Genomic DNA, 22,767 nt, shown 5'->3' on the forward strand with positions numbered 1-22,767 from the left:
GTACAGCTCAACCAACCTGCCCTGCCCACAGGAGCACAGCCTCAGGAGACTTACACCTACCCGCCTTGCTCAGAGCAGGAACTCAGGATGTCTAGGCAACACCAAACAGACAAGACACCAATGGAATGGGACATTTAATTGTCTCTAGGGTGCTCCCAGGTTGGGGATTGCGGGGCCTTTGGCAGAGCCCAGGCTAATGGAACCAACAAAGATGCCCATTAGCCAGTGCCAGGCAGGGTGGCAGTCCCACGGCCAGGTTGAGACAGCCAGCACTTGGGCTGTTGCTTAAGACAATTTCTGAGACTACTGGGTCAGGAATGCTGCCTCTGAATGAGGAGAGGGGGCTACAGTTAAAGGGAGGAGGAGAGGCTTGGGATGGGGGACAGGGCTCCGAGGGCAGAAGGTGCGGAGTAACAGGGAGTTGGTCACAAGGTCCTTCATGGCCCACAATGGCTGGGGGCTGGGGAATGTGGGGAGGGAATGCGGTTGGCCAGCCTGGGCTTGGCTCAGGCCAGTTTCAGGAACTCCTCCAGCGTGTTTTGTTCCACAGCCTCCACAAACAGCTCATAGTCCTGGGGGAGGGGATGAGAGAGGTGGTCACCTGAGTGCTGGAGCTGTGACTCTGGCCGGAGTCCATTTATAACACCCCCCCACCCCCAACCCCCAGGCCCATACCCCACAGTACTGGTCTCCATTAACAATCTGGGGTGGGGTGGCCTTGGGGTTGCCCGCCAAGGCTCGCATCTCATCCCGTAGGGCGTTGTCCTGGGAGATGTCCACTAGCTTGTACTGGATGCGCTTCCCATCCAGGATGCGGGTTACTTCGCTCTGCTGGGATTTGATCTGGGGGCAGAAGGTGGGCAGGGGTTATGAGCAAGCTGGAGGGCTTGGGGTGGAGGAAAGGAACCCTGGGCAGACAGGGAGTGTGGCTAGGAGCTTTTGTCCCCCTGTCCTGACCACTGGGACTTTTGAGGATGAGACAGGCTTGCGGTGGTATGGGATGAGAGAGGGACCACCAACCATGGCGAGGGAAGTCAGAATGAAGGGAAGTGGGATTAAGCTCAGGGTGGGTAGAGCCAGGAGCTCAGCGATGGGGAGGCGGTGTCGGCCTGGGTAGAGGCTGGTAAGGGACCACCCCTCCCTCCCCAGGTCCACGCGGGTAAAGAAAAGGGCAAGATAAGGACGCGGTCTGGGTCGCCTGGAAGGGGGTGCAGAGAATGGGCGTCCGAGTGACGGAGGATGGGCGTGGGCGGCTCACGCTGGGGCTGCTGAAGCCCCAGGATGCGCGATGAAGGCTCTCACGTTGCGGCCGTGAGGCCCGTGGTGGGAGCCGACCCAGGAGGCCGAGCCGGAGCTCCGCGGCCCCCGCCCCGCCCTCGCCTGGGGGCGGATCCCGGCGCCCACGCTCTCCCCCGGAGTGGGCCCCCGGCAAGCACTCACTTCGCGTGACCCGGTGACCGACGTACTGTAGACTCGCAGGCCGCTCATGCTGCGGGCGGACGGACTGGCGGAGGAGCGGTGGTGGCTGCAGCTGCACGGCCGGGAGACGCTGCTGCCGCTCGGGAGCGGTTTCCTTCCTGCTCAGCCCGCGAGTCACCGCGCTCGGGACCAATGAGCGGCGCGGGCAGGGGCGGGGCCGGGGCGGGCCTGCGCCACCCGCCCAGCTCACCGCAAGTCCCCTCCCCCCTCAGGGCTGGGCGCTCCGGGACCCCGTCCCACGCTGGACTGCCGGCTTTGGCCTCTCTCTCCTCGGGGCTCAGTGTGAGGCTGGGGAGGGCCCCGATGCTGGAAAGGCCGCCTCCACAGCCTCGCCTGGCTTTGCCGCACCCAACTACCCACCCCCGGTGCCACGACAGCGCGGCGCGGCTCTGGGCTTTGCACTTTGAAGGCTGTTTTCAAACCTAAAGTTCCCAAGCTAGGGAACCCGGCTCCGAGGGGCCCTTTCACAAGGTCCACCAGGGGACACCCAAGTATGGCTAACCCCTCAGGATAGGAGGCGCACCAAAGCTTTGCCCCAAAGTTCCTCTCCCCGCATGGCATGCAGGTTTAGACAAGGAAGGGTGGGGGCAGGAGACAGGGCCACACCCTCAAGGAGCCAGATGGAGGCCAAGAGGCTGCTAGTTCTGGAAATAAGTTAGTGTCAGGGCTCCTTGTTAAAGACCCACAGCTGCCCGAGCTCCGTGTGTCTCGATGGATAGAGCCTCAGCCTGTGGACTGAAGGGTCCCCGGTTTGATTCCAGTCAAGGGCACATGCCTGGGTTGCAGGCTCCATCATCAGTAGCGGGCGTGCAGGAGGCAGACGATCCATGATTCTCATCATTAATGTTTCTCTCTCCCTCTCCCTTCCTCTCTGAAATCAAATACAAATATTAAAAAAAAGAAAAAGACCCACAGCTGATTTTGAGGTAACCCAGCTCAACCCCAACTCCAGCTGCAGATGGCACTCTGAAACCACCCCTACTCTCAGGAAAAACTCAGGGAGCTCAAAGGGAGCGGATTCCAGGAACCAACCCAACTTTGGAGACTGCTATCTGCCTGGGCTTGGGCATGTTGCCCCTGAGCAGTCCCCCAAGGAAGGCAATCCTAGCTCCCCGAAGCAAACAGCACCCTGTCTTGCTCTGGGGAAGCCACTTCCTCATGGCGGCAGTTGACTTCCTCTCTCAGAAGATTACTCCTTCCAGTGGCAAATCTGCTCTATGATTCACGGCAGCTTTGCCCAATAGAAAGTTGTGTGGGAAGAGATCTAATTTTTCCCGTAGAACAACAGAGAAGTAGAGATACAGACACGAGGCTGGACCTGCCAACGGTCCCTCCTTGCTGTCTGAGGAACTTGGCTAACCTCCCCAGGCTTTGGCTTCAAAAGCCAAAATAAGGGGTGGAGTAAGGGACTGTGGTGATGCAAGGCAATGGAAAACTGAGGAGTCTGTAAATTTTTATTTTGTAATCAAAATAGGCAATACAAACCAGCTGACATAACAACAATTCATATAAATAACTGCTTATAAACTTTACGAGGAAAAATACCCGTGAGCATGGTGGCTGGGCTTCCAACACAGGGTGGAGACCAACCAGGCGGTTCTGCTTTCAGGAGAGGAGGCAGGAGCCCAGAGGCTAAGGGGATGGCTGGGTGAGGCTGCTCTGAATGGAAGGGATAAGTCACTCCACAAATAAAACACAATTTGTAAAAACACTTAAGGAGTCTCATTCAGACCCAGGAGTGAGGTCTAGGATATCACCCTGACAGCACAAAGCTTAGCAAGGACCTCATGTTTGCTCTTTGAGACTCCTATAAACTGTTCAGTGTTCCCCACACCTACACATGACCTCCACTGGGCTGGGCTCCAGCTCTTGAGGAGGCCTGGGGCCAGATGGGCAACCAGATACAAACAACTGTGAGATGCTCCTTAAACGAGGAGGCAGGAGAAAACGGAAAGCAGAGAGTTCCAAGGCCCCAGAGAAACAAATAAAAAACCCAGAAAACACTGAAAACTATACCTTAAAGCTAACCTGTATTGGGTACTCCGAACTCTCGAGGAGCCCAGAGCAGGAAAGGGAACCCCCTCAACAAAAGAGGCACAAATTAGGGCTGGGCATTGGCCCCAGCCCCAGGGTGAGGGGATGAGCAGCTTGACTGTTGACCTGTGGTATTTTGGGGGAAATCCTGCCTAAACCCAGAACCACAGGGAAGAGTTTGCACTCAAAATCCAAGAAGGGGGCTACCTGGGTGACCTGAAAACCAAGAAGGGAGCCCAGGCCACAGGGCAGCTGGAGAGGGGTCACCTATAAAATGGCAGATGGAGGAGCCCGGGCTATAACCCCTAGGCCTCCAATTACAGTGGGTACTATGCTAACGAATAGATCACCCTGAGGTGTCTGTGAGAACAAGAGCCCTGAGAAAGCAGCAGTGGAACTGGACCTAAGCAAGCCCAGAAAGCCAGCTCAGCTCCCAGGAAGGCTGGTGCTGGGGCCTGAGAATTCTTAAATGGCCACTGTTACTGGTACTCAGCCTTTCCAGGCCCCTCTAATGAACTCTGGGCAACAGCAGGACCAAGGAAGGTATGGAGTGGGAATGAATGTGGATCCACCCCAAAGGATGGAGAAGGGAAGTGAGCAGCCTGCTGCCTTTGACATCAGCCTGGGGCTGGGAATAGTCTGTGAAGACTTACCAGGTGACCTGAGAAAGTGAATTAGTAACTCCCCCTCACAGTATGAATCAAGATGACGGGACAAATGCAATCCAACAAGGCAAAGCCAGCGTGTGACAGGGCAGGCACAGTTCCCTAGTCAGCCCCTGGCCCCAGATCAGGCTCTTACCTCCCTTCTACACCTTCTCTCTGGGAATAGCAGCAAACAGGAGGCAAGAGATTGTCAGGGCAGGACCTGCTGGACTGGGCTGTCAGCACACCAGATCCTTCCTTGGGGAATACAGCCTGTCCCACGCCCAGCATTCCTCATTGCGTGACACAGTTTTCTCCCATGTCCTGGGCATATCTATCTGACATGGTGGTCCTTAAATCCTCGATGTCATGGCGCAGCTGTTGAACCTCTTCTAGTTTCCTCCTGATTACATCCGGCTTCTGTAAATCTAGTGGAATCCCTGGGTGCTGTGCAGCTGGAGGGGAGAGCATTTTGAGAGAATGTTAGTTAAGGGAAGCTTTCAGGTGGAGGGAGTAAGGCCCATGGTCTTGAGAAACAGCACTTTTAAAAAAGCAGGTGGGGATAGTGGGCTGAAAATTTGCTGCCTAAGGGCCACTTTTTGCTTGTCCTGTGCCCAGGGACCCCCCACAAAGACGCCTATTTCCAAGACAGATTTTCTGAACATCCCCTTTACAAAACACAAACTCTCAGAGGGCAGTGACCAAGCCTCCATAGCCCTGTTGCCACGTTACCATAAAGATGGGAAAGGTGGATGAGGATGAGAGAATGAAAGCCATTCCCCTCTCCTGGGTCCCAGACTGGTCTGAGGACTCACAGTGAATGCCCAGGAGCAAGGAGAGATTGGGGTCATGGCCCTGGGCCCTCTGGGTCACAATGCTACAGACAGCTTGCAGATCTTGAAGACAACTGGCCAACTCCTGGTGCAGCTCAAATGCCAGCTGGGCCGTGTCTGGTGAAGATGGGCACCCTGGTTGAGCTTGGCGCAGGTGTTCCTGGAGCGTCAGATTCTTTTCAATCAGGTCCTGGTTCTGTGCTGAAAGCTGAGTGGATAGATGGACAATATTAACCCAGGTCCAGAGAAAGGCAGTGTATCTGTACCTGAGTGTGGATATACATATGTGTGCAGGGTATGAGTCAGGTGATGTTCCTCCTCCCCATCCCTACTTACAGACTTAGCACTCCTACTCCCTTCTCGATTCCAGGCCTACTTCCTCCTACAGGCAGGCCAGGCCCACAGAACTCCCGAACTGGAGAGGAAACCACTCCCCAGCAGACTCTGAGTCATCAGCCTCCAGGTTTCTGTTCAGGAACCAGAGAAGATACTCCCGCCCCTCGGAACTTTATCTGAAGCCAGTCCCTCAGCCAACACTGTTAGCCAGGCTATTAGAGAAGGCTTAATGTGAACTGTGAAATCTGAGGAGACACTGGTTTCAATCTCTCCCTGCCACCCTGACAAAAGTGGCCACCAGCCAGTCTGATCAGAGGGTGTCAGAGGAATAAAAGAAGTAATAAAGACATGACAGCTAGTGGACACTGGGTGGGGAGCTGGAGAAGCTGGGGACCTGGAGAACACAGTGCTGGAATTTATCCTTCCTTTTCGGACCTTCACTTCAGTGGAGCTGGGCTCACTACACAGACCAGTTACTCACGCATTACCTGTGTCTCTTTCCTCCTTTCACCCTGAACAGCTTAACCCACTCTGCTTCCCTCCCTATCTCTGTTCTAAAGACACTGAACAGTTCCCCTTCCAATCCCAGCCCTTCACCCACAGTGAACCATGTGACAATCCTTGCAATGGCAGACTCCTTCCTAGGTCTTGGCCATTGATCTTGGTTGTCCCCCAATGATAGCTGTTTACTCCATGAGGACCACCAAACCCTCAGTCTTCTTGAACCCTTCCCTTCCCAACTCCACAGATCTGTGGCTGTAGAAAGACAAAGGGAGAATGACATTCCACATACAAAAAGCATTCCTGCCCTGGCCAGTTTGGCTCAGTGGATAGAGCGTCAGCCTGTGGACTCAAGGGTCCCAGGTTCGATTCCGGTCAAGGGCATGTACCTTGGTTGCGGGCACATCCCCAGTAGGGGGCGTGCAGGAGGCAGCTGATCGATGTTTCTCTCTCATCGATGTTTCTAACTCTCTATCCCTCTCCTTTCCTCTCTGTAAAAAATCATTAAATATATTAAAAAAAAAAAAAAAAGCATTCCTGGGTAATTTTTTTTTCCCCCCTGGGTAATTATGGCCACTCTAAGACAGGCTTAGGACCTTTAATATAAAGGATGATGCAATGTCCCTTTTTATTCCTCTGCCAAAAAACCCCCCAAAAAAACAAACAAAAAACAACCACAAAAAACCGTCAGCAGGCACCTTTCAAACATGGGAGCTCATGTGGGAGTAGGGATGGGAAGGGTACACAGAGTACCAGGACTAGCTGATGCTGCTCACCTCTTTCACAGCTGTGCGAAGCTGCTGCAAGGCTGTCTCCCTCTGCTGGGCCTCCTCTTTCAGGGCTTGGCTTGTTCCTTCTTCTTGAGCCACTTGCTGCTCTAGGCTCTAAATTCGATGCAAGGAGTGATGGGAGAACACACCAGGGGTAACAGGTCTGGTTCAGACCATATCACCTCTGGCCTGGACTATATAGTAAAGCCCTACTCTGCCCACACACTGCTGCTAAGAGATTTTAGAATAGCCCTGATTGAAACCCTCCTATAGCCAGTGACCATGTACAAAATAAGAGGCTACTAGTTCCTCAGCAGGGAATTCCAGGCCAGTCTAGCCCTTACCTACTGTTACAGCCGTATCTCTTTTTACCCTCCACACAACCTCCACTTTAGCCACACCTACAGAATAATTGGCTGGCCTTCATCCCCCAAGGCTCCAGCTTCAATATTGTTACTCATTCCTCTTCCCCTTCACCCAGAATTCTCTTCTGTTCTGCCTGTCACCCAAGAAACCTCCTCCAAGGCCACCCAAGCTTTCCTCAATCTGCAAATCAGATTCAATTCATCATAACCTCACCTTGCTACTCATACCGCCTCAGAGATCATGAGTGCCTTTGCTGGTTGTGCACATGATTCCTCCCTCCACTAGACCATTACTTTCTTTTTTAAAAAGATTTTTTTTATTGATTTCAAAGAGAGCAAGGGAGAGGGAGAGAGAGATAAAAACGTCAAAGAGAGAAAATCATTGATTGGCTGCCACCTGCACACCCCCACACCAGGGATTGAGCTTGCCACCTGGGCATGTACCTTGACTAGGAATCTAACTGTGACCTTCTTGTTCAAGGTCTGAGCCACGCCTGTTGGGCAAACAATTACTTTCTTGAGAGCAGGGAACATCCATTAGGTTGAATTCAATGTTTGCTGATGACTTACTGTGACATGCACTAAGGCTACTGAAAAGAATGCCAGTCTTTAAGGAGCTCACAGTCCAAGCCCCTCACAATATTGTTTTAAATGCTTTTACACAGATGAGAAGGGGTAGGAGAACACTCCCACAGGCATCAAATCTAGACTGTAATGTATGTGTGTGGTGTGTGCATGCAGGGGTAGCCAGAGGGAGGAAAGTATATTTATTATATTCTGCCTCTTATTCTATTCATTCTATTTCAATTCCCCCCTGATTTTCTAACTGATTTGAACAAATACAATATTGTAAAAATCTGAATTTTCCCATTTGTATTAATAAAAATATGTAACTTCCCAGGGGAATATCTCATCACTATGAAATACCCAATGTAACTATCCTGAACCCACATAATTCCAGCAAATTCATCTAATAATTTGAGAAGTCTCATCATGTCTAAATGTTCCCTTTAACATGTTAAGCTTTTGCAACCTTTGTGGAACATAGGGTTCCAGAAAACATAGACATTAAAACTCTACTAAAAACGCAAGATTTTAACTATATTTGGTTTGACTACATTCTAATAGGACTTGAAATATGAATTAGTGAACTAAATAGGCATCGCCTGGCCCACAAATGGCAACGGCGGGATTGCAGCTTTTGTTGCTCCTCAGAGTGTGTTTTATTCATTTTAGTGTGAAACCTCTTTCAGAGTCCACAGAGAACCTGAGTGAACCTGCTTTTCCTAGGATTTCTTAGAGAACCCAATTAAGGACATGCCCACTCTGACCCAAGATTGAAACCAAGAGTTCTCTTTGATTTTTCCTTATTCTTCAAACCACTATATTCTGACAGTCACCGATTCCTCTCAGTTTTACCTCCTAAAATTCACAGAAATGCCAGGTTCCTTCACCATCTCTCACTAGAACTTTCACAACAGTTCACTGGCCTCCAGCTTTGCCTCTCTCCCAAGAGCAATCTTTTTCCATAAAAAGCCTGAATTGCTAACTTAACCACACCACACTCCAATTAAATGCTTTAGAAGATTCCCATCACCTACCTAAAGAATAAAAGCCGCCTGGCCAGTGTGGTTCAGTAGTTGAGTATCGACCCATGAACCAAGATATCCCCAGTAGGGGGATGCAGGAGGTAGCTAGTCCATGTTTTTCTCTCTATCCCTCTCCTTTCCTCTCTCTCTAAAATCAATATATTGCCCTAGCTGGTTTGGCTCAGTGGGTAGAGCATCGGCTTAAGGAATGAAGGGTCCCAGGTTCAATTCTGGCCAAGGGCGCATGCCTGGGTTGCGGGCTCAATCCCCAGTAGGGGGCATGCAGGAGGCAGCCGATCAATGATTCTCTCACCATTGATGTTGCTCTCTCTCCAGTGTGGCTAAGTGGTTGAGCATCGGATCCATGAACCAGGAGTCACAGTTCAATTCTGGTCAGGGCACATGCCTGGGGTGCAGGTTCCATCACCAGTAGGGGGCGTGCAGGAGGCAGCTGATCAATGATTCTCTCTCATCCCTGATGTTTCTCTCTTTCCCTTTCCCTTCCTCTCTCTGAAATCAATAAAAACATATATTTATTTTTTAAAAAAGCTAACTTAATTGGAGAGACAAACTCTTCCCATACCCCAGTTCTCCATTCACCATCTTACTTCAACAGTATCACACTAGCCAAGTGTATTCTATATTTTTCATTAAGTATACTATAGAACTATCAGAGAGCTGTATGCTTTTAATTTATTAAACTCTGTGTGTATAAAAAATTTATTTGCGTAAATGTTTAAAGTTAAAATATACTCTTCTAGTGTTTAATAAAAAACAAACAAAAAAAACACACCAGTATCACACTGCTTGCAGCTCCATGTGCAAAACCCTGCTGTTTCATGCCTCCATGTTCCTACCTGTGCTGTTCCTTCTATCTGGAGCTCCAATACCATCCCTTCCAGCTCTACCTCTCTGCCTGCCTAATTCTTCCTCCTCCCTCAAGGGTCATGACCTCCAGAAACCCTTGATCTCCTCCTCCTCAACCAACTCTTCTATGCTAACCTAGGGTAACATGAACATGGCACTCACCGTATTGTGCCGAAACCCTTTCCCAACAAGATTGTAGGCTAAAAGCACTGATTGGATCTCATTCTTGTTGTATTCCTAACACTGAACAGATTGGATGGCAGAGAACAGAACAGTGTTGGCTGAATTCTAGAGATTCCATTAAGTCCTGCCCACCATATCCCAAGGACTCCAGCTCACCTGTACTTGTGAGTGTAACTGGCCCATCTTCTGCTGTTGCTTTCCCACAATCTGAAAGGCAAAGTTATCAAGGAAGGCTATAAGCACACGTTGATGTTGATGTTGAGGTAGGAGGCAAGTGGGCAAGAGGCTAAACTAGGACCTGTGGTCTGGCTATTAGCTCTACTGGCTACAGCCAGCCAGACAATAGTGAGATCAGGGTGAAGACAAGTTAACTCTACCTACAGAAATACAACCCAGATTCCTTATCCGATAGCTAACCAACTTCACACTCCTGTGCTCCAGTCACACACACACAAATGAGTGCGGACTTACTACTGGGGGTGAGAGACAACCTCACCCTGGTGACGGAGGGCCAGTGGAATTAACTGTATATATAGCCAGCACACATTCTTGTTCTTTGGTCAAGGACATGACTAAAAATCCAGGTGAACAAAACCGGTCTTATCCAGGGCTGTGATGGTTGTTACGTATAGCCTTCTCACACTGAATGTTGAAGGAGAGAACCTGAATAGGCCCAGTTTCCTGTTCTTTGAGACCTCAGGTATTCTCTGAACTATTTTTGGGTCTTCTTTTTTGCTGATCTGTGATCAGTCTCACCAACAGGCCCTGGACTGCTCCTCTGCTGAATTAGGGCCACATCAGTGGTCAGATCTCTGTCCAGTGCCAGAGATTCTGCAGAGGGCCGGAGCAATGAATGAAGTGCACCATTTTGGAACATCCAGTCTGAATGTTCAGAGGCATGTCCTCCCCTCACTTTCTTACCTGTCATAAGGATGAATACCTAAATGCAAACTTATTATGCAGGAGTGACTTCTCGGAAAAGAGGGAAAGGCTCTGGGTAATACAGATGGCCCAGGGCCAGAAATTCATGGTGCCTTCCCAAAACACAAATTTCTCTTTCCTCTTAGCCTACCACCTGTTACAGCCTGGATACCCTCAATCACCTTTCGGAGAGAATCACATTCCTTCTGCCAGGACTCCATTTCCACCTTTGGACCTTCTTCCTGTTGGGCTGGACCTTCTCCTTTGGCCTCCATACACTGCTTATCTTGCAGGCTGAAAGACAGTGGCCTCTTCAAGAAGTCTGAAGTCAGAGGGATGTGGCTCTGACTCCTGATCTGCTTGTATGTTTGGGACAAAACACTTAGGCCCTTCTGAGCCACAGCTGAGGATAACATCAGGTATGTTGTAATGGAAGGTGTGCCACCCTAAAACTACTTAGTCTATATGAGTTCCCTTTATTAGAAGCCAATATCTATACCAGGGGTCCTCAAACTTTTTAAACAGGGGGCCAGTTCACTGTCCCTCAGACTGATGGAGGGCCCGACTATAGTTTTAAAAAAAACTATGAACAAATTCCTATGCACACTGCACATATCTTATTTTGAAGTAAAAAAAACAAAACGGGAACAAATACAATATTTGTATTTGCATGTGGCCCGCGGGCAGTAGTTTGAGGACCCCTGATCCATACAATGGCCACCTGCCCAAGGCTTCTATTCTTTGTTTTGATATCTAAAAATAAACACTCATCACATGTATTTAGATTATAAAAGTCATACATGTATACTGTAGAACTTTGGAAAACACAAAAAAATCTCCTGTTTTCTTGGTATACATAGTTTGGGGCAGAATCAACTTTGTCCCCTAACTTCACTTCTGACTCCAAACAATGGTCTCCCCTAATGGATCCCCACAGTCACTTTCATCATGGCCCACCTGCTAAGATAAACAACAGGGTCACTGTGGTATATTAGGATGAAAAATCCAATCCATCCCATTAGAAACTGGATTTGATCCAAGAAGCTGTTGAAACACAGCCATCACATTTTCAGAAATTGCTATTAATATGGATGAGGCTCCCAAGACACCCTGAGAGTACATTATGCTATTTTGTTTTGTTCTCAGAACCTGTTGTGGCAATCAAGAGCAACCCCCAGTGCGGAGAAGAAACAGATTCTGCTGGTAGTCTTTAGCTTACAAGGTTCAAAATGTGGATAACTCTCCAGTTCTCAGCACCAGGATCTACTTTTGCAAATATACAGACAACTTATTTCCCAGTTTATAAAGTGCTTTCATTCATTCAACACAAATAGTCAAGGATTATTATCCAGCATTGTTATGGCAGGCACTGAGCTGGACCCTTCTAAAGCATAAAATGATAAGTTCCCACTGTACTATTATATCCCCCAGATTCCATTTCAAAGACATAGGTCGTTTTTCTATTATTCACACTCAAATGAAACGAAGCTTAGAGAAGTAGAGATTAGAGCAGTCACACAACTAGTATGCGGTAGCCAGGACCAGAACCTAGCCCTCCACTTCCTCAACCTCACAGGGATATTTACCTATGTCCAGTGGGGAATTCTGCTTCTGTCTGTCTCAGGCTCTCCAGGTGAACCTCCTTCTTTCTGCAAGCTGCCCGGGTCTCCTCCAGCAAATTCTCCAACTCAGTCACTCTCTCCTGCAGCTCTGTGATCTTCAACTCAGAATCCTTAAGCTGAGAGACAGGATTCCATGCTTAGGTCAACAAACTAAAAAAGACTGTCTGGGTCTTATAAAATTTACAGTCCAGCTGTGTCTTGATATGACTGGGGATTTTCCTTTCAGGAAACCACGGGGTAACTGCGTACAGCAGAGGCGGAGAAAGTCCCCCTGGTTTGGCCACTCCCTGCTTGCCCCAGGTACGCCCAGACATTGCTGCTACCTGCTGGCTCTGCTTCTGATGGTCTTCCAGGGTGGGCAGGTCAGCCAGGTAGCGCTCCAAGGTTTCAATACGCTGCTGCTTCTCCCGGTTCTGCTCGGATTCCTTCTGGCATTTCTTTTTCAAATTATTGATATGTTTATCACGACCCTTGACCTAGGGAAAGACATGTCTAGAATCTATCTCCATCAACTCCTCCAGGAACCTGAACATGAACTTTTTTTTTTTTTTAACTGACCATTGTCTCTGTTCTTAGAGCTGTAAATATTTTTCTACTACAATGAAGGCAGGAAGTGGTTCAAATTTTACCATTTGAGATTAGGGCATAAAGTGCAGAGTTAACACACCTGAACTTTCCAATCAAGGACAAGGAAGAAGAGCTCCCTGGGCTGTTTTCAAAAACTGCCCAAGTACTTCTGCATAATAAATAATCTGTCTGGCCCTAGCCGCTGTCCCATGCATTCCAGTTTGATTCCTGGTCAGGGCACAAATCGCCAGTGGGGGGCATGCAGGAGGCAGCAATTAATGTTTCTCACACAGATGTTTCTCCCTCTCCCTTCCTCTCTAAATAAATCAATAAAAATAAACAAACCAACAAAAAAAGTCAACAGAGGAGGAGACAAAGTGTATGAGAAATTTCAATATATTTTCTGAAGATGAAAGTGGATGGAGGGATAAATGACTTGGAGCAGAGGAGTTATACTCTGCAGTGGGAGTTAACATTTAGAAAACAATGTGCCCTTCACAACTCCCAGTAATCTCTGTACTGAAGGCACCAGGTACTCCTGAGGCAGGTTACAGCCACAGACCTGGAAAATAGGGGGATTTACTGCAAGTCTATATACAGGTTAGCTGGATACCATCCTCACCCTAGGTTTCCCCAACAGGAGGATGGAGATTTAATCTCTGGAGAAATCAAATGAGAGATTCCAGACTCAGGAATATCAGTCACAGCAGGCAGAGTGTGAAGTGGTGGGTTGAAAATAAGTACAAGTAAAAATCAATGTACAGAACGGTGAGACTCTAAACCTCATCTTGTTCTCAGTATCAAGAACCTAACAGCTAAAAGCATTCTTGCTCCCAGCTGTTCCATGGAACAGGCTGAAGATTCTTTTCTAGAGAGAGGTAAGACATTCATACTTATATTTGAGGGTTCCCAAGAGAGATGACAGTTTAAGTCTGGACATACTATAGACAAGTCTACCAGGCAACTACCATGAACCCAGAGCTTCCATCCATCTTTTAAATACTTCCTTTTATTCAAGGATCACCAAGACTCTAACTTGAAAGTCACCAAACAAAATAAAAAGCCCTGAAGGAAACAAGAAACACTATAAATAGGTGCAGATATCCCAAAAGGTATAATCAATATAATAAAAAAAATAAGCTAACTGCATCCATGAAATAAAAACAGCATAAGCCCTAGCTGGTTTGGATAGAGCATCGGTCTACGGACTGCAGGGTCCCAGGTTCGACTCAGTCAAGGGCACATGCCCGGGTTGTGGGCTCAATCCCCAGTGGAGGGAATACAGGAGGCAGCCAGCCAATCAATGATTCTCTCTCATCACTGATGTTTCTCTCTCTCTCTCCCTCTCCCTTCCTCTCTGAAATCAATAAAAAAAGATATTTTTAAGTAAATAAATACAGCAAAAGAACGAAAAAAGAATACTATTCATATATGTAGAGGTATATTTCAGGAGAAAGAGAAGAGTTGAGGATGAATACCTTTATGAAGTAGACTAGGCACAGAACTACTAACTTTTATTACACTTATTGGTATTTGATTATTTACCTTAGATACTTGTATTATTTAGATTAAAAGTTTCTTTTCAATATATTTTTATTTCAGAGAGCTAAGGAGAGGGAGAGAGAGATAGAAACATTAATGATGAGAGACTCATTGACTGACTGCCTCCTGCATGACCCCCACTGGGATCGAGCCCACAACCCGGGCATGTGCCCTGACCAGGAATTGAACCGTGACCTCCTGGTTCATAGGTCAACGCTCAACCACTGAGCCACGCTGGCCAGGCTAAGTTTCTTTCATAACAAGCCTCTCAAAGTCCTTGTTGTACCAGAGGCACCAATATCACCTGGGAACTTGCTAAAATGTAGGCTCTCAGGCCTCTTCCCCTTCCAGAACTACTGAAGCTGGATCTGCATTTTAAACAAGATCTCCAAGTAATTTTTTAAAAATATATTTTTATTGATTTCAGAGAGAGGAAGGGAGAGGGAGAGATAGAAACATCAATGATGAGAATCATTGACTGGCTGCCTCCTTCACGCCCCCTACTGGGAATCAAGCCCACAACCTGGGTATGTGCCCTTGGCCGGAATCGAACCTGGGACCCTTCAGTCCCCAGGCCAGTGCTCTATCCACTAAGCCAAACTGGCTAGGGCCAAGTAATTCTTTTTTATTTTTCCTACTCCTAACCGAAACTAAGTTACTCTTAACCCTAGCCATATACCTAAGCTCAATTAAACCTAACCCTAACACTAAATCATACCTAACCCTCTTAATAACCCTAATACTAAACCCTAACCCAAAACTTATCTAACTTCTTCCACTAAGTGAAACCCTAACCTTATACCTAAACTCATCCCTAACCCTAAAACTCAACCCTATCCCTAACTCTAACCCCAACCCTACCCACTATTGCTAACCTCAACACTAACCCTAAAACTAACACAAAAGCTAACCTGATGTTTAACCTCAACACGAACCCAAACTCTACACTAACCCTAACCCTGACCCTATCCTAACTAACTCCATACCTAAACTTCACCCTAACCGTAACACTAATGCTAACAATATACCTAATCTTAAACTTAATCCTAACCTAACCCCAACACTCTATAAAATCCTCTTCATAACTCTAACCCTAACTAAAATCCTAATCCAAACCTATACCTATCCTCAACACTAATCCTAGACTGAACTCAACTCTCTATCACTAACTTTAACCAGAAACATAACTTTACTATCTTCAATCCTAATCCTGTCCCTAAACCAACCTCAACCCTAATACTATATCTAATCCTAACCCTGTACTAAACTCAACCCTAATTCTAACTCAAAAACCTAATGCTATACCTAACCTCAATCCTAACCCTATACTCTTTCATACCTAACTTTAATCCCATATTATACTTAACCCTCTCTATAACCCTAATATAATCCTAACCCTAAACCTGTATCTTAACCTTATCCTTAATCTAATTCTAATACTAACCCTACCAATATACCTAACCTCAATCCTAAACTTAATCCTAACACTAACCTTACACCTAAACTCAAACTGAAATCCAACCTTAACACTAACCCTATCTCTGTACTAAACTTCAACCCTACACTGAACCTTTACCCTAAATCTTACCCTAATCCTAGCAGTAACTTAACCCTATATCTAACCTCAGCCATAACACTAAACCTAGCCCAACCTAACCCTAAACCTAAACTATACTTAATTTTAACCTAACTTAACCCTAAAACTAACCATATACGTGGGTCAACTCTAAACCTACTCTAAGTGACTCTTAAGCACATTAAAGTTTAAAGTTTAAGCACTGCTCTAGTTGATTTTGATGTAGATGGTCCAGAACTAAACATTACTAAACTGCCCCCACCCCCAGAACATCTGCATTAGAGAAAGCTGTGAATAGAACCAAAATATTTTAAATCAGCCCTGGCTGTGTTTCTCAGTGGTTAGAGCGCAGGCCCATGCTCCGGAGGTCGTGGGTTCAATTCCTGGTCAAGGGCCAGTACCTGGGTTAGCTCCCCGGCCTGTGTGGGAGGCAACAAATCAATGTGTTTCTCTCACATCGATGTTTCTCTCCCCCTCTCTCCCCCTTTCCCTTCCACTCTCTCTCTCTCTTAAAAAAAAAAAAAAGAGAGGGGAAAAAAAAGATTTTAAATCAGCTCCTTCTATGACAACCAAGCTCATTCAAAGACAATTCTAAGAGTAATAGCAAAAATGTAAAAACTCCCAAGCTGGCTGCACACATGGAATTCTTCTCCTTTTTAGGTAGAGTGAAGAGAAACCAGGCTGAATGGTGCAAATTTACCATAGGTATTTAAACATCATGCAATGGTATCATCTGGTATGACTGCTCAGGCCGGTTTTCCACCTACGTCACCTGGTGGCCCATCACAACCTGGGGCAGTAGGTTTGTGGAGATGAAAGAAAGAAGGAGCTCCATTTCTAGCAGACCAGTCCTGCATGAGAAGTCAATGCAGGGTCTGACCCAATTGGCTGGCTTCCCCTGGTTCCAAGAATGGGGCCAGAAACAGCTTAGAGTTTGGCAGGAGAAGGCTGACTGTCAACTCCTTTGTGAATTAGAGAGCTATTAGCTCCTTAGCTCACCCTATCTTCCTGTTTCTTCCCCTCCTCTGAATGCTTCTGCAACGCCACTCTGAGAGACTCTCTGATGAGTTGGACTTCAACTTCTGAAGCAGAAAGTTTCCTTTCAAGCTCGATCTTTTCCTTGTTCAAGGCTTCTGTCTTCTGCGCAAACTGCGCACGTAAGAAAGTGTTCTCTCGTTGCAATTCCTGCAGAAAGATTCTCAATATACCTATTCCTTACGCTTACAGTCCCATGTAATTTACTTATCCCAGCAGACTTCATGGCCAAATATTATCTTTCTCTGAAAATTTCAAGCAGTGCTTCTCAGAATGTGATCCTAGGACTAACAGCATCAGTATCACCTGGGAATTTGTTAGAAATGCACACTCTTGAGCCCAATTCCAAGACCCACTGAATCAGGAACTCTGGGGTTGGGTCTTAACAATCTATGTTTTAAAAAGCCCTCCAGATCCCTGGCTGGAGTGGCTCGGTTGGGTGTCATTCCGTGCCCCAAAAGGCTGCCAGTTAGATTACTGGTCAGGACACACACCCGAGTGGTGGGCTCGATCCCTGGGAGGGGGTATGCAGGAGGCAGTCGATCTATATGTCGCTCTCACACAGTTTCTCCCTCTCTTTCTAAAGATCAATTTAAAAAATCTTTTTAGAAAAGCACTCCAGGTGATTCTGATGCACACTCACATTTCAGAACCACTGCCATAAAGCAATACCTGAGGAGTTATAGTATCATAGAAGGAACACAGGACAAGACACCAAAAGACCTGGACTCCAAGGGCTCAAGGCCAATTTTTTCATCAGTAAATTAGAGAACTGAACTAGATTTTATCTAACAACTAGAGGCCGGTGCATGAATTCGTGGACGGGTGGGGTCCCTAGGCCTGGCCAGTGATCAGGGCCTGCTAGCCGGAGGGGAGGGACCATGGGAGGTTGGTCGCCAGTGCCCAAGGAGGGAGCCAGCCCTGGGCCCCCCTGGGAAATGGGCTGTGTCCGCCGCCACCTACCCCCAGTTCCCCGTCCCAGCCCGTGGCCTGGAGGCCCCAGCAGAGTCAGGAGAGGAGGCCACGGTCACCAGGCCGGGTTTGGGAAGAATGGACTCCGCCCCACCACCGTGAGGTTCCCTGCCTCCCCCACTCCTCCTTCGCTCTCATAGTGACTGGTCAACCAGTCGTTCCAGTCATTCGGGCGTAATGGCTGCTTAGGCTTTTATATATATAGATTTGATTCTATAAGATGGAACAGTCTAGCAAGCCCACTAGGTGGCAAAACCAGTACTATAATCTGTCTATATCCATCACTCAAAAGCCCAAATTGCAGAGACTCTTAGCCAACAAAGCTGGCTTTTTCTAGAGCAGGGGTGGGCAAACTTTTTGACTCGAGGGCCACAATGGGTTCTTAAACTGGACTGGAGGGCCGGAACAAAAGCATGGATGGAGTGTTTGTGTGAACTAATATAAATTCAAAGTAAACATCATTACATAAAAGGGTATGGTCTTTTTTTTTTTTAGTTTTATTCATTTCAAACGGGCCGGATCCGGCCCGCGGGCCGTAGTTTGCCCACGGCTGTTATAGAGTCATTGACCTCAGTGAGGATATGGCTTCCTTCAGTTGTTCCTAGACATGGAAGATAAAAATTAAAATGGCTCTAAATACACCGTTATATCTGCCTCTCCTTCCATTGGCCAGGGCTGGTAGATTAAGACCTCAGAACATCACCCAACTCTAGGACCTTACAATGTACCTTGCTCTGCCTTCCTTTTCTCCCAAGTATATCCTGACACCAAAGCATCTGGACTTCCACCTGATTCTATCCTCAAGCCTTTTCTGCCCCCACATGGGCAGGACAAGAGATGCTTTAAATTAGGATGTTTACTCTTTGAGGAAAGGGACACCTTACATCACTTGGTTTCTTTTCTATTTCCTAACAGTGCCAAGCATAGCTAAGATACTAAATTATGACAAGCAGAATGCCAACCCAACTGCCAGTGCTTACCTGCAGCCTCAGCAAGCAGACATCCCCAAAGGGGGCAGGGCGGCCCAAAAGGGCACTGTGGACTTGTAGTTCACTCTCTCGCACTTTCTGCTCCAGCTGAGAGATGTGTTTCTTCTGTCTGCAAAAGCCAGAAGAATAGGGTCCAGGATTCTAACACTAATCAACTTGCAAATATAAGCCCCCACTTTCCTTAGATGGGTACATCGATGCTATATAAGCAAGGACCTTAGATTCTGGGCAGTACTATTTTGCTGGAGGAGAACAAATGAGAAAGCTGACTGAGGGGAAATGAAGAAAGATCAGCTACAAAGAACCCGCTGCCTGCTTTAGGCACTCCCAGAGCCCCCGCAGATACACAATTAGTCTATCACATTTGTCAGCTAGAGGACTAGGCTGCTTATCAACCTAACTCTACCATGAGGCAAGGAGTAAACATAAACAGAGGGGAATGTACTGCCCTTGAGGAGAATTCATTAAGTGTCCTCAGTGGGGGCTGAGAACAGAAGCTGGTCTATGGTAGGTACCCTATGCTCTCTTACTTGTCAATGAGGAGTTCCTTTTCCTTTAGAAGGTGTTCATTACTGTTCAAGATGCTGACCAACTGTGCTGGTTCTAACATGGGCAGTGAAGGAGCAAATGCAGCAGGATGGTGGCAGGTGGCTCCATTCTGAAGCTGAAAGACAAGCAGGACCAAAGGGGCTTGATCTTGACCCACAGGCACCTAAAAACACCTGAGCAATATCCTGGGTCTGTAGTCAAGGCTCATTTTGGCTCAGACTAAGAAGGCCCAGTGTTTACGAAATAATTTTAGCTCTGATGCATGACTGGAAAGAACCTGCCAGGGAGACTTCTGCCAACTGGACACAGCTCAGAAAGGCTCTAGTTTCTAAGAAAAGGTCAGTTATCTTTTATTATCTGGCAACAGAAGCAAACCAAGAGCTAAGATGTCCTCAGCAACTTGGAAGAAACAGTATATTCAGCTTCTTTCCTTCCCACTCTTAAGTAGCACACGGACTTTTTTAAAAACATAAAACAGGTATAGTGGAAAAAGCATAGGGGTTCAAAGACCATTTTTAAACCCTAGCTCTGTCACTGAACCAGCTTTGTGATCCTGGGCAAACTACTTATTCTAAGAACCTAGTAAATTTCTACATATACCTCATCAAGATGCTATAAGGATTAATTAGATTCTGTAAGTAAAAGTACCTAGCCTAGTGACTTTTTTGGGTCTTCTCTTGTAACCCTCTACTTTGGAGAACCTATCTGGTGTTTCATTAGACCACCAACAGATTCAATGGCATCCACAAGCCTTCATTTCTTATCTATAAACATTTTCCCTCTTTCTTACAAATGTTTTCTTTAGAGTCAAAACTTAGAAGACACAACCTATACAAGTTCCAAGATCTGTACCGAACCCCAAAATCCAAGGAAAGAAGCCCCTCTACCTACCTGCATTTGTTCCATCTGTAAACGAATCAATTCCAGATGCTGCCGACAAGTGCTGAGCTCACAAGACCGCTCTCGAGGATGCCAAGGGTCAGAATTTGGCTGCCACACCTGAGAGGATAGAGGCTTGGAGAGCCCAGGAGCAGGCTGGAGTCCCAAAGGGAGCAACCCACTGCTGCTAGGATGTAGTCCATTCCGCTCACATACCACACCACTGTCCGGGGTCTTCTTGGTCTCAGGCAACCCTTTGTATAATTCCTTGTTTGGGTCGGTTCTTAGGTTGTGGAAGTGGACCCTGTAGCGAGGATCTGAATAAAGTGTCTCCATCACTGCTGACTGATTAAGGGTAGATTCCATACTGGGAATATCAAACTTCCTCATCTCTTCTTCTCTTTCATGGCCCACAGCTGGAAACCAAGACCGCTCAATTCCATTTTCTCCAGCAGTACCACAATGATACATGAAATCTCTAGATAAGCCTGGAGAATGTTTCATTCCACCGAGGTCTCCATTTCTTGTCATCCCCACACTTTCAGCCAATCCTGACAAAGGGATTTTGGAGGAAGAGGGTCTGGCAGGTGTAGAATTTGGCTTGGCAGGAGAGGTCCCTAAAGTAGAAGGCATCACATGGGCTGTTGGAATGGTCACGTGGCTTTTGATGGGCTGGAAAGACGGACTGCTATTTGAGCTGCAAAAATCTGTGGAGAGAATAGTCTTCCATAAGTCAAAATCAAAGCAGCAAGGTTTGTGGAGTTGAGCTGCTATGTCTGATGTTCTCTGCCTATCCTGAGACCAAGGAGAGAGGCATTATCATCACAAATATCAGGCAAAAAGACACGATAGCCTAACTGGGAGATGTGTGTTCTAGGTTCTCAAATGCTATTCACAAGGTAAATCAACAAAAGGCAACACTGGATTCACTTTCAATTTATACTCTATTCCTTGTATTTTAATAGAAAATCTTGCCAGTCAACAAAGCTGAAAACTGAACTTAAAAAATCAGCCCTAGCTGGTTTGGCTCAGTGGATAGAGCACTGGCCTTCAGACTGAAGGGTCCCGGGTTCAATTCCGGGCACATGCCTGAGTTGTGGGCTCAATCCCCAGTAGGGGGCATGCAGGAGGCAGCTGATCAATGATTCTCTCTCATCACTGATGTTTGTATCTCTCTCTCTCCCTCTCCCTTCCTCTCTGAAATCAATAAAAACATATTAAAAAAAGAAAAGAAAAAGAAACTTAAAAAAACAATCACTTACTTAAGGGAAATGGATTAGGTCCTACTCTTCTGGGAGCTGGGAACCTCTAAGCTATAATCCAATCTAATAAAAATATCCTTTCCAAGATCTGCAAGAATCCTCTGTGACCTCCAAAAGCTCCCCAGTGAAGGTGAGGAATGAGTCTAAACCATCTGAAGAATAAGGCAAACTGGACAGTGCCGCTCTATATCCAAGGCAGGGAATACAGCATCGAATCCAGATTCTGTTCTTTCTCCCACACACCAGAAGCGACTGCCTGGATATGTGAAGTTATTCTTAGTAACTCTCAGGTTTCATTCTCGCACAGTGAGCATTCTCAAGTGGGTACACACTGAAATGCTCGAACTTGTATTTTGCCTTTCACTTACCCCTTTGTATCCAACTGTGATTTTTTTCCCTTTTCCCTCAGACTGGACTTATGTTTCTTTTAGCTCCTTCCTACTCTTGGAAGACAATTCTTATTAGCCCTGCCATAGAAGGTTCATATTTCCAACTTTTAAGCGCTACTCTGAAGAAGACTACAAGGTCACAGTACTAATATGCCAGGGTAGTGGCTACAAGAAAACAAGAAAGAAAACATACCTGTTACCTTACTCAGGCAGAAAAGTGAGTATGGGAAAGGAATATAAATGTCTTCCCTTTTCAATTATGCCCAGTACTCTTTTCTAAACCAAGCGCATCTACCATGGTAAGAGTGGACTACCAATCTGTTTCTTTTTTTCTTTCCATCCACCAACAAAGAACACACTCAGCTACCAAGGACAGATACTATAACCTTTCCTAGAATTATATGAGTACAGATGAGCGACCATCTTCTCATATGAGTTTGTAAGCAGCTCTTTAAAAACACAGGCAATGCCCTAACCTGTTTGACTCAGTGGATAGAGCATCAGCCTGCGGACTCAAGGGTCCCAGGTTCGATTCCGGTCAAGGGCATGTACCTTGGTTGCGGGCACATCCCCAGTAGGGAGTGTGCGGGAGGCAGCTGATCGATGTTTCTAACTCTCTATCCCTCTCCCTTCCTCTCTGTAAAAAAATCAATAAAATATAATATGCGTTAGTCTCTCAGGACCAAGAGAGAAGGACATTTCAGTCAAAGGATGTCTTTGATGTCCCACAACTTAAATATAGGACTAGTCAACAGGTAGACTGGTGATGATGAAGACTTCCAAGACCAGCCTGGCCGGTGTGGTTCAGGTTTGAGCTTCGGCTCATGAACCAGGAGATAACTGGTTCGATCCCAGTCAGGGCA

General features: G+C 46.9%; 2 protein-coding genes across 3 annotated transcripts in view; both read right to left on the bottom strand.

Moving 5' to 3' along the window:
• Positions 1-121: 121 nt before the first annotated feature.
• On the bottom strand, positions 122-2,685 carry SH3BGRL3 (SH3 domain binding glutamate rich protein like 3). The gene is made up of 3 exons (XM_081087220.1): positions 1,441-2,685; positions 676-843; positions 122-572 (listed from the first exon to the last, which is right to left on the bottom strand). Exons 1-3 carry the CDS (start codon positions 1,486-1,488, stop codon positions 507-509), a joined length of 282 nt encoding a protein of 93 aa, XP_080943346.1. The 5' UTR covers positions 1,489-2,685; the 3' UTR covers positions 122-506.
• Positions 2,686-2,909: 224 nt separating this feature from the next.
• CEP85 (centrosomal protein 85) overlaps positions 2,910-22,767 on the bottom strand; it is a 34,827-nt gene continuing 14,969 nt past the window's right edge. For both annotated transcript variants that reach the window (XM_081087200.1, XM_081087201.1), the window contains exons 4-14: positions 20,266-20,960; positions 19,356-19,489; positions 18,817-18,934; positions 16,829-17,014; positions 12,468-12,620; positions 12,109-12,260; positions 10,705-10,816; positions 9,758-9,808; positions 6,604-6,711; positions 4,973-5,198; positions 2,910-4,612 (exon numbers count right to left, since the gene is read on the bottom strand). In XM_081087200.1, coding sequence (XP_080943326.1) covers positions 4,452-4,612; positions 4,973-5,198; positions 6,604-6,711; positions 9,758-9,808; positions 10,705-10,816; positions 12,109-12,260; positions 12,468-12,620; positions 16,829-17,014; positions 18,817-18,934; positions 19,356-19,489; positions 20,266-20,960 — 2,096 coding nt within the window. In that variant the 3' untranslated portion in view covers positions 2,910-4,451. The remainder of the gene's footprint in view (positions 4,613-4,972; positions 5,199-6,603; positions 6,712-9,757; positions 9,809-10,704; positions 10,817-12,108; positions 12,261-12,467; positions 12,621-16,828; positions 17,015-18,816; positions 18,935-19,355; positions 19,490-20,265; positions 20,961-22,767) is intronic.

This window comes from Myotis nattereri (assembly GCF_964212035.1).
Source record: "Myotis nattereri genome assembly, chromosome: 3".
NCBI classification, from domain to species: domain Eukaryota; kingdom Metazoa; phylum Chordata; class Mammalia; order Chiroptera; family Vespertilionidae; genus Myotis; species Myotis nattereri.

Excerpts from the sequence above, each read along its gene's own strand:
- SH3BGRL3 (XM_081087220.1), bottom strand. The coding sequence starts at position 1,488 with ATGAGCGGCCTGCGAGTCTACAGTACGTCGGTCACCGGGTCACGCGAA. Across the intron at positions 844-1,440 it reads CGGTCACCGGGTCACGCGAA|ATCAAATCCCAGCAGAGCGA; the intron begins GTGAGTGCTTGC and ends TTCTGCCCCCAG. Across the intron at positions 573-675 it reads ATGGAGACCAGTACTGTGGG|GACTATGAGCTGTTTGTGGA; the intron begins GTATGGGCCTGG and ends CCCCTCCCCCAG.